The 17309-nt window shown below is 39.1% G+C and overlaps 1 protein-coding gene across 6 annotated transcripts in view; it reads left to right on the plus strand.

The window, feature by feature from the left end:
- The window catches only part of LOC132300856 (phototropin-2), a 78505-nt gene that overhangs the window by 22975 nt on the left and 38221 nt on the right, over window positions 1–17309 (plus strand). For all 6 annotated transcript variants that reach the window (XR_009480604.1, XM_059798111.1, XM_059798115.1 and 3 more), the window contains 2 exons: window positions 299–388; window positions 3843–3919. Coding sequence is in view for 5 of the 6 variants with exons in the window: in XM_059798111.1 (XP_059654094.1) it covers window positions 299–388; window positions 3843–3919 (167 nt within the window). In the remaining variant the exon portion in view is untranslated. The remainder of the gene's footprint in view (window positions 1–298; window positions 389–3842; window positions 3920–17309) is intronic.

Below are 17309 nucleotides of genomic sequence, written 5' to 3' on the forward strand. Positions count from 1 at the left end.
ACTAGCTGAAAATTAACATAAATTAATATAAAATAAGACCAATTCAACCGTAAACTTGATTAAAAGAGTTTTTAAGCAAGTTTCATGCGGAATTCCAAGTTTGCTCCTCTTCTTCTATTTAACTACCGATAACTGTATAGGATGTTTAATGACAGTCTATATTGTTCTGTTTAGGCTCTGAATGTTTTTATTTTATTATAGTTTACTTACTACTCTTTTTATAATTTATTGTGCCATTAAGGATAAACCTTGGTTTTGAATAATGGCTGAAGCAGCCTTTATATTCTACCACTTTCAGAGACCAGAAGATTTGTGGGCTATCCATTCTCAACCTGTCTTCCCAAGGCCTCACAAAAAGTACAGTTCTTCTTGGACAGCAATACAAAAGGTATTTGTTTTGAATTTAACTCTGTGGAATTATATTCTAGTCCGGTGAGATGCTTGTTACCAACTGAACTGATGTACAGTATTGTATGAGTTGTCACATTGTATAGTATTGTATGAGTTGTCATGCATGTACAGTTAGTATTGTATGAGTTGTCACCTACCCCTCATTACCATGTACAAAATTACTATGTATAGGGTTTACTTGTTTTCCACTCACCTACTCCCGTAGCTTCTCCTATATAAACACCATTGTATTATTGTATTACTCTCTCAATAAGAGATACGTTTTCATATATTCTCTTTCTCTCTCTCTCTCTCTCTCTCTCGCTTTCAACATAAAGTATAAATCGGTTTTTGTTGTTATGATTATACCTTAATGTCACACCCCGCTACCAAGAGGCTATGCCACGCAGGCGCCACGCAGACGCCCAGCAGACGATGACATGGAGCCTGCATGGACTGGAGCTTTCTAGACTTCTCTACACAAGTATGGAAATTTCCGGAATTCTCTAGATTAGTGTGGAGTTGTCTAGCCTTTTCTAGACTTGTCTAGAGTTGTATAGAATTCTCTAGAATTCTATACAACTTGTCTTGTACATAGTAGATAGTTCTAGAGTTGTGTAGATATTTCTGGAGGATTCTAGATACTAAATCTAGGCCACACATTTGTACACATCTAGAATGTTCTTGCAAGGCTAAAGGCCTATAAATTGGAGGTGGGGGTTCATTTGCTCCTCACCAAGCAACCAAGTTGTAATCTCTCCTCTCAAGCAATACAAGTTCTATACATTTCCAAACTCTCTTGCTCACTTGCCTAACCTCTTCCTACACACCCAAGCAAGCAAAACACTTGTCTAGCCTTAGTCTTCACTAAGCTAGCACACTCGGGTAGGCTGACTTAGCGCTTCAAGGGGGCTTGAAAGTGTCTAAGGCCGCACGGTAGCTTGAAAAGGTTCAAGTCCGTGACATTAAGCTGCCTTTGCATTTAGTATTGATGCTTACATTAATTAGATGTCATCTCATGACTGCACTTGATCAAGTGAAGTTTACTGTGATTGATGATTTTCATTTTAATTGAAAAACTATCTGAAGAATAAGGATCGTAACCCTACGCTCTAATAGTCATAGAATGTGAATGAACCAATCTAAACCCGGGGGACAAGGGGTTGAATAGGTGTTACATCCACACACTTTTTTTTTTTATAAATAAAGATGTATTAAAAGGCGTTCAAAAGGGGAACACATCCCACAGAAAAATACAAGACCTAATAGGGCCTCTAAACTCTCAAAGTGTCCAAAAAATCAACAATCTCATCCATGGATTTACAATTTCTCCCAAGAACCCAACAAAAAAGAGTACTAGAAGAAATATAAAAAGAAGAAAAATGAGAGAATTGTTTAAAGGCTTGAATGAGATGAATCACTCATTCACAGCTTTAGTATTTATAGATAAAAAAAGCACATGTTCATATTACAAGAAAGGAAATTAAAATCAAATCTAAATAAAATCACAGCATATTCTATAGCATAATCAAATCTCTACTAATACAGTAAGTCCTTCCATAAATCGTGGCTATCATATTTGCTAACACTCTCCCTTAAGTTGGTGCATGGATATTTGAAACGCCCAACTTGGACAATGCATTCTCAAACACAATCTTGATGACACCCTTTGTAGGAATGTCTGCAAGTTGCTGAGAGCTTGTGACAAATGGAGTGCAAATTTGACCAGAGATGATCAAATCCACTATGAGAAATGGTTTACAATTGGATTCACCAGACTCTAAATCCAAAAATCACCTAGTTACCTCTGATTCAGACTCACGCCGAATGATCTCCTTGAACTCCACTGTTGCTAGTCAACGAGTTCACTCCTCACGTGATCTGCTCCTTTAACACATTGAATTCCATGAGTAGTCCTTTAACACATTGAATTCCATGAGTAGTAACGTCCGTTGTCAACTCCGTTCTTCTCACTTGTGTGGAAGATGCTAACGTTATTGAAAATCCTGTAGTCCTTGGACTGTTTGAAGTTCCACACTCAAAGTTCATTCACCATAGAGTGCAAGTATGACGAGTGAAAAACAAAGAAACTTGTTGCAATTAGATTGCTAGAATAACTCAATATGATTGTATATGCTTCAGTTATGCTTGCTTCATTTTTATGAGCACTTAGGGTGTTTATATAGAGTTTAGAAGCATAAAAGATTAAAGTTATGAGAATTTGGATCCTATTTGAAAACTTAATTCCGTAGGTTTCACCAGATTGAAGACATCTTTTATTGATAAAAAATGGCCAAGTGGCCTCCAATTGATCCCTTGGTCAGTTGAAAAAACGTTGTTCTTAATTCTTAAGGATTTCAAAAATAGATTCCTTAAAATGATTTTTTGCATTCCAAAAGAGGTTTACGAATCAAAACGTGTATTTTGAAAACCTAACATGTTTAATGCATATGAATAATGAACCCTAATTTGGTGAGTGTAAAAATTGAGAGTTGCAATTACCTTTTGTGCCCTTGCTTGAAGCTTTCAATTTCGCTTTCCCGTTTGACAGGTGACTCAACTGACTAACTTACCTAACTTTTAAAACACTGATCAAAAAATAAAATAATAATACAGACTTTAATTTTTGAACGAAATTAATTGACCTAGCACTATTTTCCAGACAGATCTTGCATTTAAGATTATCACTAAGATCTATTTGATATGAAACTGATACCCTTTTCCCATTTGGTATTCACTGTAACATACCGTATTTTCCCAGAACAATGCATTTCTTACACTCCTTTGGCATCTAAGTATTGATGAAACATTGGGTGGAGACAACAAATAAACTTTGGTAAGTTTGGTCTGAACAATGTAGTTTAACTTTAGTTTAATAATGAATGCATAAGGAGTATTTCCTGCACTAATCTCTATGATTAGCAATTTTAACATCACAGGGCTCATTTGTTTTGAATTCTTTCCTTAGGTCATGCTTCTATTTCAAGGTTTTCAACAACTCAATTAGTTTGTCGGTCGTTTTGTATTACAATTTGAAAGTTATCATAAACTTCACTTATATATAGGATCTAGGTTCTAGAATGCATTGTGCAGTGCTTCTCGTGTATTGGGAGTGTTTGTGGTATGATATTTTCTTCCTTTTCTTTGGTTTAAATATGTTTACATATCGATATATAAGATCCTTATTACTTGCTTTTATTGTTCAAAATTGTATTTTGCGTTTGTTTTATTTTTTGTTGGGGTTGTGTCTTCCGGTTTCTGGACATGCATGTTTTTATTACTTGCTTTAGGCATCATAAGCATTGGACATAGTGGAATAAGAGGTCCAAAGAATTTTTGGCATATAAGGCTTATGATTACTTTATTGTTTGTTTATTAGGGTATGTATAATCATGCATATTACAGCTTACTCCTTTACTAATATCTTTGTTGTATCCCCTTTGTGCTTCTAGATCACTGCTAGTGGTGACAAAATTGGGTTAAAGCATTTCAAGCCCATAAGACCTTTGGGATGTGGGGATACTGGCAGGTACTGCTATTAACTTGATTCTATCAACTGTTCTGATTAAAGTAGGCAATTCTTATACTTAATATCTAGAGGTTGCTGTCGATATAATTGTATGACTTCCTATTGGTTGTCAGTCTAAAATTGAACTATATTTTTCTCCTGTCCCATAACTTCTAATGCAGTTACATTAACATTCTGTATTTCCTTTTATTCATAATGATGAGCTTCGCCTTTCATGAAATCTATCCGATGATAAGAGAATAACTTATATTATTATCTTGTGCACTGCACGAATGTATTTGAACAAGCTGTATGTGAGGGTGTTTATAAATGATAGGTTTGGTTGGAGTGAGCTCAATTGGAACCCAGAAAGCCTGGATTGGATCTATCATCAACTACAATGAAAAGTAGTCATGACTGCCCTAATTTTTACTTGAAAACCTTAATTGGACCCCGGAAAGCCTGGAATGGATCTATCAGTTAGGTTTGGTTAGGTGGCAAATCTCATGCTGACACATTTCAATGTGGCAGTCAAGCTATAATAGCTTGACTCTCTCTTCCTTGGCTTCTCTTTCACTATGTTATATAAGACTCAAGTACGGGGGTTGGATCCAGGTCTCTGTCTAGGCATCGGATTTTGGCAAATCCTAAACCAAAGGACACAAGATACGACAAATATTCAAATTTTTTATATTCTTCCATTATTTTCTAAGCTAATATAATGTTGTTTAATATAATTAGAGTTTTCAACATGGGCACTTCTCTCATTTTTGAATGAATAATGTAAAAGAATGGAACATAATAAATGAGTTTTTTTTTTTTTTGATAAGTAAATATTGTATAAAAAGCGTTCAAAAAGGGAACGCATCCCTCAAAAGCAACACAAGGCCAAATAGGGCCTTTTATCCCTCAAAGACTCCAAAAGATCTACAAGTTCCTCTAAGGATTTACAATTTCTCCCAAGAGAACCCAACAAAAAAGAGTACTAATAATGAAGAATTTCAACACCCCAATAGGATTCTCCTTTCCTTCAAAGGATCTCCTATTCCTTTCAAGCCATAAACTCCACCAAACACATAACGGTGTGACCCTCCAGAAATCATGAGCTTGGGCCCCCACTATACACCCTCTCCAAGCCTCAATCAAACCTCTGGAAGATCAGGGCATAACCCACTGAACCCTAAACAAACCAAATAGCAAAAATCCGCAATCCCGAGCCACAGGACAATGCAAAAGAAGATGATCAACCGTTTCTTCGTCATTCTTAATTTCTTACACATATAACACCAATTAACCACAATCTGATTCCTCCTTTTCAAATTATATCGAGTCAAAATCTTCCCCAATATGGATGTCTATGAAAAAAAAAGCCACTTTGAGAGGGGCCTTCGACCACCAAATAGCCCTCCAAGGAAAGGGTGGACCTGCAGCATCCGAAAGACACCTATAAAAAGACCGAACATCAAAGCGACCCTGGGGGGAGGGAATCCACACATAAAGGTCAGAAACCTCCCCCGCAATCTCCTGGTGATAAAGCAACTCCAAGAAGCCAAAAGCCTCCTCAATCTCCCAATCCTGGAATTGTCTCAAGAAACGGACATCCCAAACAGTACTCCCACTATCGAGACGATAACAATCGACCACCATGGCATTTCTATCTGTAGCAATTCAGAATAGTCTAGGAAAGATGAGGGCAAGAGGACGATCACCGCACCAAGTGTCCTCCCAAAAACAAATACACCTACCATCCCTAACTCGAAATCTGATGTGTTTGGAGAATTCATCCGACCTTTTACCAATGAATTTATAAACCCCAACTCCACTTGGGGCTCTCGCCTCAGAAGACTACCAACCTCCTCTCACCTCTTCAAATCTGCTCACAATGACCCTCCTCCAAAGTCTGTGCCTTTCCACCCCAAATATCCAAAGCCACTTTCCCAACAAAGCCTTATTGAAAGGCTTAAGTCTTTTGATACCCAAACCACCCTTCCGGATTGGAGTGCAGACCTGCTCCCACCTAATCAAATGAAACTTGAACTCCTCCCCCTTGCCTCCCCAAAGGAAGTTCCGTTGCAACCTATCAATCCGTTCTGCCACAGAAGATTGAATTCAGAAAATAGAGAGAAAATAAGTAGGGAGGTACGATAGAGTGCTTTTCATGAGAGTTACCCTCCCGCATTTGGAAAGATATTGTTTCTTCCAACCGGCCAACCTCTTCTCATATCTCTCAACCACTGGGTCCCAACTTCCAACCCTCCTCAAAGGGGCTCCAAGAGGCAACCCTAAATAGGAAATGGGAAGAGAACCAACGCTGCATCCCAAAACATAAGCTAAGGTGGGTAGCTCTGTAACCTCCCCTACCGGAACCAAGACACTCTTACCCATGTTCACCTTCAAGCCAAAACAACTTGAAACCAAACCAAAAGTCATCTCAAGTATCTTATTTGTGACACTTCCGCATCACTAAAAACCAACATGTCATTTGCAAACATCAAATGCGAAATCTCTAACTGACAAGTAACCTCCCTACCCCACCCTGAAGCCTCTCAAAAAGCCCAAATCCACTGCCCTTGTCATCATTCTGCGCCTCCGTCACAATAAGGAACAGAAATGGGGAGAGCGAGTCCCCCTATTTTAGTCCCCTCGAACTATCAAAAAACCCGGTCTGAGCTCCATTCACAAGGACCGAGAATCAGGCACTGGAGATACAAAATTCAATCCACTTCCTCCACCTCACTCCAAATCCCATCCCATCCAAAAGGTAAAGGAGGAAGCTCCAACTAACATGATCATACGCCTTCTCAATATCCAACTTGCACAGAACACCGGGACCCATAACTCAGTCTGAAATCAACACGCTCCTCAGCAATAAGCACATAATTAGCGACCTCCAACAAAGGCATTTTGGGAGTCCGAGATGACTCCATCCAATACATCCCACAATCTCATAGCAAGCACCTTAGCAATTAATTTATAGATGCACCCCACCAAATTGATTGGTCTGAAGTCCTTGACATTAGTCAATCCCCCCTTCTTTGGAACAAGGGCAATGAACCTGGCATTCAAGCTTTTCTCCCAAAACGCCCTTGAGAATGGATATGTTTGTTATGCCGATGTCCAACTAAATGTGTTTGACACGTGCCTCTTAGTGTTGTACTTCTCACATTTGTTAAGAATGGATATAACATGGTTCTTGAAATCTTTACTCTAGGGCTTGAATGGAGCAGGTTTCACCCAGGATATGATCCAATCTGAAGTTCATTTTAATAGGTTGGATTTTAATTTTAAATCAAACTTTAAAAATGGTTTAGATATAGATCCATCGAAGATTCAGACCAGATATGGATATGTGTATTTTAAATGGATCACGTTTTACCCGAGACCCTACCCAAATAAAGTATATTGTACTCTATATGGATCTTGTTTAACTTATATGGTCAGATATGGATCATTTTGATAGTATCCAGTTCGGATTCAGATCTAGATATGGTGTTGACTTTAAGATATAATCACATCAATCTCAAGGTGTTGTAAGTGTTGTCAAGTATATCATACTTGACCTTGGGGGTTTTATAATGGGAAACCTTGCATACACTTCACCAATTGTGGACTTGACCTTGGGGGTTTTATAATGGGAAACCTTGCATACACTTCACCAGTTGTGGACTGTCCAAACATAGAGTGAGTTTGTTTTAACTTTGCTGCTGTATCACAGATGTATCCAATTCCTGTCTTGCTAATTTGCATTGTAGAATGCTTCCAAATTTCTGCCATCTTCAAGGATCGCTATTCAAGAACATGTGAAAGCTTTTCTTTACATCTTTTGGTAGTCCACATATTGTTTGATTGAGACTTCAAAAGACTAAACAAGATTAAAGAGATTGAACACAAGGTTGACAACTTAAGCCTGAAGTGTTTAGTGAGCAATTGTTTGGATCTTAGCAATTCTGAATTGAGTTCTTGATTTGAGACCTCTATTGATCACACTTCACAGCAAATCTTTCACATTCTTTAAGTATTTCTTCAAATTCAGTATCACTTATCTTCTTCAATTTCATCTTGAACATGAGGGGTTTCAAGAATAACCATGAACAGACATTCATCCTTTTGAGATTTTTCTAGTTTGTCTTCTTCAGGAGCTACATCCCAATTTGAAACAAGTGCCTTTCTTCCAAATCTTCCTTTGTTGTTAACCCCTTCATTCTTTCTCTAATTTTGCCCTTTTGAATTAGGACAGTTAGACACATAGTGACCAGGCTTACCACAACCATAATAGGTTAGATTTTGTGGTTGAGTTCTCTTCTTGAACCTAAACTTTCTGAATTTCTTAACCAAGTAGGCTACTTCATCTTCTTCAAGATTGTTAAAATGTTTTGGGTCATTATGTAATTACATATAGTTGGTAAGGTCATTGTGTAATTAGCTGAGTCTTGTATCTTTATATAAGCCACTGTAGGCTTAGGGTTTAATATATATGAAATACACAATTCTATAGCCACTATGATCTCTCTCTCTCTCTCATCAGTTTGAACATGGTATTAGAGCGGTACGAAACAATGGGAAACTAAGATTGTGGTTGTGATTACAGCTGTGTTGTTCTTCTACAAATCAAAATTGAGATAGAGGTCAATTCTGTTCTTCGCCGAAGGTTTGGCCGTCATTCTATTCAGAGCCGAAGGTTTGAAGCTGTCATTGTCTTCAGCATTTCTTGTTCGTCGTTCTCAGATCTGAAAGCCTTCGTTTTGTTGGCCGAGGCTGCCTTGGCTATCGCAAGTTGCAAAGGTTCCATCATCGCGAACCATCTCTGCTCGGTTGTTAGATCGCTGCTTGTGTTGTGTTGCCATCACCGCTGCAAGGGCTAGGGTGTGTACTAGCCTTGATTCTCCATTGCAAACCTCGGGTGCTGGAGTTTATTGTCGGTGGCAGAGTTCTGGTTCTTGCTGGCGCTGATTGTGAAGGAGAAGGGTGGTGTTTGGCTGCAGGCGTTAAGCTATCCCAACCTTGGTTTACTAAAACCAGATTAGCAGAGAATTGGTTTGATTTGGCCCGTTTGCCCAGATCCAAACCAGGTGTCAAGATCAGGTCCGTTTGCCCAGATCCGGATTCAGTTTTTTTTTTTCTTTACCCAGGTGTTTTTTTTTTCTCTCTCTCTCTCTTTCCTTCTCCATGACTGCCAATTCAGACCTATTTTCTTCTGCTTCTTTCAATCCTCCCATGACTTTAGTCAAGCTCAATGGCAAGAACTATGTTTTATGGCCAAGTCAGTAGCTATTTTTCCGAAAGCCAAAGGCTTTGGCTCTCATTTGGTTAAGGATACGCCTAAAGACAGTGATGAAGATTTCAGTTCATAGGAACAAAGGGATGCTCAGATCATTTCCTTAATTCTGAATTGTATTGAACCCAATATCAGCTCCAACTTCTTGTATTTGGATACTGCCAAGGAGATATGGAACCGACTCCAACAGCTATATTCAGGTACCGGTAATATCACCAGAATTTATGAGGTGTGTAAACAATTCTTTGACCTCCGGCAAGGTACTCACAGTCTAGCAGAGTACTTCTCACAGTCAATGGGAATTTGTGAAGAAATGAACTTGTATCAGCCCATCACCTTTGATGTGAAGAGCATGCAACAACAACGTGAGGATTTTAATGTTGTTCGGTTTCTTACGGGGTTGTCACCAAAATATGACTCTATTCATGCACAGATTTTGGGTAGCCCTGCACTTCCCTCTCTTCCTGATATGTTCTCCAGACTTCAGCGTGCTACTCTATCTAGTGGCGTTTCCGGGAGTGCTTCAAGTGATGTCACTGCTCCTCCTAGTAGTGAACGTTCTGCATTAGTTGTGAACCAAGGTGGGTATCAGTCTTCTCGTGGCAGTGGCGGTCGTTTTACCCGTGGATGTGGTCGTAGCCGTGGTCGTGGCAGAGGCAGAGACTCAAAACTCTGCACTCACTGTGGTCTTACTAATCACACTGTCAATTATTGTTGGGATCTTCATAGGAAACCGCCACCTTCTTCCTATGCACATCAAGTAACCTCTAATGAAGGGGATTCTTCTTTCTCTGCCACACGAATTGCTCCACAAGTGGCTGTTGAGCCTGCTATGGTCACAATGACAATTTCCCGTAATGAGTATGCTCAGTTTATGTCTCAACATTGGCCTTCCACCTCATCTTCCATGGTTTCCTTTGCCCAATCAGGAAGTGCACCTGCATGTCTCTTATGCTCTCGTCAGAGTCCCTGGATTCTTAACTCTAGCGCATCCAATCACGACTGGTAGTTCTCATCTCTTATCTGATTTTCAGTCTGTTCCTTCCTCTCAAAGTATTACTCTTGCTAATGGCTCCTCAACTAAAGTTTTGGGTGTGGGAACCACCCATCTCACCTCCGCTATGTCTCTTTCCTCTGTATTATATGTTCCTCAATTTCCTTTTAATTTGATGTCCATTAGTCAAATTACTAAATCTCTTAATTGCTTTGTTACATTTTATCCCTCATGTTGTATTTTTCAAGATCTCAAGAGGATGAAGAAGATTGGTACGGGACATGAAGTAGGTGACTTGTATTACTTTGATCTTGCACCATCTCCCAAGGCTCTTCAATCATCTTTGTCTCCTTTTCAGTGGCACTGTCGTCTCTGCCACCCATCATTATCAATTTTGCAGCGTCAAGTCCCCAGTCTTAGTCGTGTTGAGTCCATGCCTTGTGAAGCATGTCAGCTTAGTAAACATTGTCGTGTATCATTCAAACCGAGAGCTACCAATCGTGTTGCTAGTCCTTTTCAGTTAATTCATTCAGATGTATGGGCCAGTAAAACATATTTCTATTAATGGATTTCGTTATTTTGTGACTTTTGTGGATGATCATTCTTGTATGACTTGGTTTTTTTAATGAAAAATCGTTCTATGTTATTCTCTATTTTTCAAATCTTTCGCAAAGAAATAAAAACTCAATTTGGATGTTCCATCAAAGTTTTACGTTCTAACAATGCCAAAGAATATTTCTTGGACCCTTTTGAGACTTATTTTCATGCTAAAGGCATCATTCATCAATCATCTTGTACTTATACTCCTCGACAAAACGGAGTAGCTGAACGTAAAAATCGTCATCTCCTGGAAGTATGTCGTGCCCTTTTATTCCATATGCGTGTTCCCAAACGTTTTTGAAGAGATGCTTTTCTTACGGCCTCTTATCTTATTAATCGGATGCCTTCGTCGGTGTTACAAGGGAAATCTCCTCATTCTGTTCTATTTCCTAACTCCGCATCGTTTAATTTTACTCCTCGGGTCTTTGGATGTGTGTGTTATGTCCATAACCTTGGGCCCGGTCTTTACAAACTCGACCCTCATGCCACTAAGTGTGTTTTTCTTGGGTATTCTCACACTCAGAAGGGTTATCGTTGCTACAGTCCTCATTTTCAGCGCTATTTCACTAGTGCTGATGTGTCCTTTTCTGAGTCTCTCCCATATTTTTCTGATTCTACTATCCCTCTCGTTATTACTCTTGAGCCACCTATGCCAGTTGTTCCCTCTCTATTTCCTACTCCCACAACTCCTCACTCCGTTGTCCCCTTGCAGGTTTATACTCGACGACCTCGTCCGCCTACTTCGCTCCCTCCATCTCCTTCAGAGTCTTCGGATCCGACGCCATCTACTTTACCTGATGATTTGCCTATTGCTCTCTGTAAGGGTACTCGGTTGTGTGTTACCGCACATCCCATTTCTAACTTTGTCTCCTACCATAATGTTTCATCCTCTTTATCTTGTTTTTTGTCCAAAATGTCTGCTACTTTTGTTCCCAAGACTTTGCAGGGTGCTCTTTCTAATTCGGATTGGCATAAAGCTATGGTAGATGAAATGGATGCCCCACTTAAAATGTCTGCTACTTTTGTTCCCAAGACTTTGCAGGATGCTCTTTCTAATTCAGATTGGCACAAAACCACGGTAAATGAAATGGATGCCCTTCGCCGTAATCGGACTTGGGATCTTGTTCCCTTACCTCCGGGCTCCAAAACGGTTGGTTGTAAGTGGGTCTACACTGTTAAATACCTTCACGATGGGTCTATTGAACGGTTGAAGGCTCGTCTAGTGGCAAAAGGGTACACTTAGACTTATGGAATTGATTACGATGAGACCTTTTTTCCTGTTGCTAAGAGTTCTTCTATTCGGGTACTTATTTCCATTGCTGCCAATTGTAACTGGCTGTTGTTTCAATTGGATGTCAAAAATGCCTTCTTGCATAGTGACTTGGTTGAAGAAGTTTATATGGAGCAACCACCTGGATTTGTTGCTCAGGGGTAGTATCGTCACACTGTTTGTCGCCTTAAAAAGGCCCTGTATGGATTGAAACAATCTCCACGGGCTTGGTTTGGAAATTTCTCTGAGGAAACATTAGAATTTGGTCTTAACAGATGCCAGACCGATCACTCGGTATTTCACCTGCGCACTAAAGCTGGTTTCATTTTTCTTATGGTGTATGTAAATGATATTATGATCACGGGTGATGATTCCGAAGGCATTGCTAAGTTGAAGTTGTTTCTGCAAAATCGATTCCACACTAAAGACGTAGGTAAAACTTAGGTATTTCTTGGGTATTGAAGTTGCTAAATCCAAGAAGGGTATAAGTTTATCTTAACGAAAATATGTGTTGGACTTATTAGAAGAAACAGGTATGTTGGGTTGTCGTCTAGTTGATGCTCCTATGGTTCAAATACAAAACTTGTGTCTGATGAGGGTGATCTATTTGATGACCCGGGTAGATTTCGTAGCCTTGTTGGGAAATTAATTTATCTCACTATCACTCGACCTGATATTTCATATGCAGTTAGTGTTGTAAGTCAGTTCATAGGAGCTCCTAGAATGCTACATTGGATTGCTGTTTTTTGGATTATCCGATATCTCAAGCAAGCTCCAGGTATTGGGTTACTATATAAATCAAATGGTCATCTCAGGGTGAAAGGTTTTATAAATGCTGATTGGGCTGGTTCTCCTTCAGGTAGGAGATCTACTACAGGCTACTACGCATTTGTAGGAGGAAATCTTGTTACCTGGAGAAGTAAAAAGCAAACGGTGGTAGCTTAATCTAGTGCTGAAGTTAAGTACAGGGCAATGGCCCATACCACTAGTGAGTTAACATGGATACAACATTTTCTAAAAGAACTTGGGTTGACTGTTGAAACTCCTACTCCATTATTTTGTGATAATCAAGTAACTATTCACATTGCATCAAATCCTGTGTTTCATGAGAGGACCAAACATATTGAAGTTGATTGTCACTTCATTCGAGAAATTATTATTAAGTGGGAGCATCTCTACTCCATTTGTGAAGTTTGAAGATCAATTAGCTGATATGTTTACCAAAGCATTGGGTCATAATCGGTGAAGGACTATCTGTTCCAAGCTGGGATTATTTGATATATATTCTTCAGCTTGAGGGGGAGTGTTAGAATGTTTTGGGTCATTATGTAATTACATATAGTTGGTAGGGTCATTGTGTAATTAGCTGAGTCTTGTATCTTTATATAAGCCACTGTAGGCTTAGGGTTTAATATATATGAAATACACAATTCTGTAGCCACCATGATCTCTCTCTCTCTCTCTCTCTCTCTCGTCAGTTTGAACAATGATCATCATCTTCAAACTTCGGTTCAGCTTCTTCAACCACTTCTTTTGCCTTAAAGAGCAACTTCTTTCTATGTTGAGTTGGAACACCAATTCTCATCTCATAAGCTGTGAGGGAGGCTTGTAGATCATCAATCTTCATTAGTGACATATCTTTATCTTCAAGAATATTAACCTTGGCATTAAACCTAGGTGTAAGAGACCTCAATATCTTGTTACCAACGGCACATAATACATGATATCAGGCCTTGAAGCTGTGGGATACAACAAACTTCCAATCATAGACGTGTATAGGGTTAAAGGGATAGCTTCTATAGTACATTCAAGTGTAAGCTTGGTACTAGGGCACAAGGGTGTGGAAACCACCTTACTTTCAGCCATGTTGAACATCTTAAGTAGCTCAGTAGCATACTTCTGTTGAGAAATGAAAATCTTTTTGGATGTTTGATTGATTTTAAGGGCCAAAAAAGTATATGAGAGTCCCCTATGGAGACATTTCAAACCTTGTCTTCATTAGATTGGCAAATTATGAGGTTAATGAAGTGTTTGAGCCACAAAACATGATATCATCAACATAGATTTGAAGAATGAGGAACTGATCTTGATGAATTTTGACATATAGAGTGCTATCCACCTTGCCTCTATGAAAACCTTGTTCAACTAAGTAGTGATGTCGCTTCTCATACAAAGCTCTAGGAGCTTGTTTGAGGCCATAGAGTAAGTGATAAAGAAAAAGAAGAAGAAAAAGAAGAAGAAGAAGAAGAAGAAAGTGGATGAGAGAAAAAGAGAAAGAGATGGGGAAAGAGAGAAAGAATGAAATAATACTTTCATCCTCCTACCACATTCTATTTATAATAACAAGTTTCAGAAATTACACATAAGCCTCAACATTATATAAATAGTAACAAATAAGCCCCTGACAACACTCCCCCTTAAGCTGGTGCAAAGATATCTATCATGCCCAACTTGACTAACATATTTTGCAAGCAAGTCTTGCTCACACCCTTAGTCAAAACATCAGTAACCTAATCACGTGTGTTGACGTATTGAGCACAAATCAGCCCAAGACGAAGCTTTTCCTTAATAAAGTGTCCATCGACTTCAATGTGCTTTGTCCTGTCATATTGAATTGGATTGTGGGCAATGCTAATAGCAGCCTTGTTGTCACAATACAACTTCATTGACTCACAAACAGGATAACCCAACATCGTACGTAGCCATAACAACTCACAAACTCCATGTGCCATGGATCTGAACTCAGCCTCTGCACTAGATCTAGCTACTACAAATTGTTTCTTGCTTCACTATGAAACAAGATTACCTCCAACAAATGTGCAATATCCTGAAGTAGATCGTTGATCTGTCACATACCCTGCCCAATCAGCATCAGTATAGGCTTCAACGCGCAAGTGGCCATGACTGCCAAACAATATCCCCTTACCAGGTGAACCCTTGAGGTAGCGAAGAATATGATGAGCTACCTCAAGGTGAGGTGCACGTGGAGCATCATAAACTGACTAATCACACTAACAGCGTAGGCAATATTCGGGCGCGTGAGAGATAAGTAAATCAGTCTCCCAACCAATCGCTGAAATCTTCCCACATCATCTAATAGGTCTCCATCTACATCATTAAGCCTATGGTTCTACTCAATGAGAATTTCAATAGGTTTAGCTCTAAGCCTGCCTGTTTCAGCTAACAAATCTAACACATACTTTCGTTGAGAAATGAACACCCCTTTCTTCGATCTGCACACCTCGATGCTATATCAATGATCCGAGGTCTTTAACCTCGAACTCTGTCCCCAAGAATGACTTCATTCGACGAATCTCTTCTGGATCATTTCCAATGATAACAATATCATTAACATATACAATAAGGGCAGTGGTGCAGCCCTGGTGCTTCTTGATGAAGAGAGTATGATTTGCCTGACTTCGTGTGTACCCTAATCTTTTCACAACAATGCTGAACCTCTCAAACCAAGGATGTGGCGACTGCCTTAACCCATACAAGGCTTTATTTTGCTTGCACACTCAATTCTGACCATTGGCAAGCTTAAACCCTGGTGGCATAGTCATATATATACACCTCTTCCTCCAAGTCACCATGAAGGAAAGCATTCTTTACATCCCACTTATGTAAGGGCCAATTCAAATTAGTTGCCAAAGAAAGAAGAATAGGTATAGAGTTCATCTTGGCAACTGAAGCAAATGTTTCCAGATAATCAATTCCATAGGTCTGAGTGAAGCCCTTTGCAACTAACCGAGCTTTATATCTCTCAATTGTTCCGTCTGCATGATACTTTATTGTGTAGCCCATTTGCAGCCTACTTGTTTCTTACCCCTAGGTAATGGAACAATATCCCAAGTACCATTTTTCTCAAGGGCCTTCATTTCTTCAAGCATGGCTTTCTTCCATGGAGTTTTGCTGAGAGCATCTGAAACACTAGAATGAACATATACAGAGGAGATACACGAAGTGAAAGCGCGATATGTTGGAGTTAAGGCATCATAGGATACAAACTGAGATATGGGATATTTGTACAACTACGAACACCCTTACGATAGGCAATAGGGACATCATAGGATACAAACTGAGATATGTAGATGTGATTAACACTATTTCCTTGCAAACTAATCTAATATTGGAATCTCTTCAAAACCCTTCACACCTACTAGGGTTTACACACATTTGCCCCAGGGTTTCAACCACACACCTAGAGCTTTACAAACCATGCTTTTATACCACGTTGACTTTAAGATGTAATCACATCAAGAGTAAGTGATAAAGAAGAAGAAGAAAATGAGAAGAAAGCGGATAAGAGAAAAAGAGAGAGAGATGGGGAAAGAGAGAGAGAACGAAAGAATACTTTCATCCTTTCACCACATTCTATTTATAATTACAAGCTTCAAAAATTACTCATAAGCCCCAACATTGAATAAATAATAACAAATAAGCCCCTGACAACATATGGATCCTGATATTATCTAGATCTAGATTCTTATGAATCTGCTCCAGATCCACTCCATTTCAAAAGCTACTTTGACTCTACTAGTGAAGGTGATGGTATTATACGAGTGCATACCTTGGTGCCCTTTAATTTCGGCCCTTCAAGACCTATTCACTGTAGTGTGGTCCATCACTTGTATATTAAAGTAACTAATGTTTGAATGCAGGAATTGCCTAATAATTATCTTGAGAGGATTGTTCTCAATATCGTCCATCGACTTGGGGACCACTCACATAGTGAATACGTTTTAGGATGCATTATCTCCACCATTTTTTTAAAAAGTAGAATTTGCTCCAATTTACACAATCTCTTTTTCAGAAAGACCCTCCCTCCCTCCCTCCCTCAATTTCTCTATTTAAATATAGTTATTGTTTTCTAAATCATTTAGACAGGCATGCATAAAACACAGACTTCGACATACATATACAATTGTATAAAAAAGAAGGAAACGACGACAGTTGATGAATGAAAAACTCTGACTTACAGTTGTGAACTAACACTCCAATTTACATAAGCAGTTCATTTGTGTGTTTGTTCACCAACTAAAAATGAGAATCCACAGACAGAAATTCGATGTTCTCAGAAGATTAGTGTTGTTAGGGTTCGATTTTTCCATTTTTAGATAAAATTATACAATTCTAGTGATTAAAATAAATGTGAAATTTTCACTTGAATGTTGTTCCTTCGTAATGTTTGGTTTGATAAGTGAGAGGTGAGGTGTTTCTTGGCTGTGGCTGCATTGTTCGGAGTCATGATAGTGGTGGGTCCACAGTCAAA

The sequence above is a fragment of the Cornus florida genome, unplaced genomic scaffold (genome assembly GCF_030987335.1).
Source record: "Cornus florida cultivar Cherokee Brave unplaced genomic scaffold, ASM3098733v1 CherokeeBrave_3.0.0_Hap2_Chr03, whole genome shotgun sequence".
NCBI lineage: Eukaryota > Viridiplantae > Streptophyta > Magnoliopsida > Cornales > Cornaceae > Cornus > Cornus florida.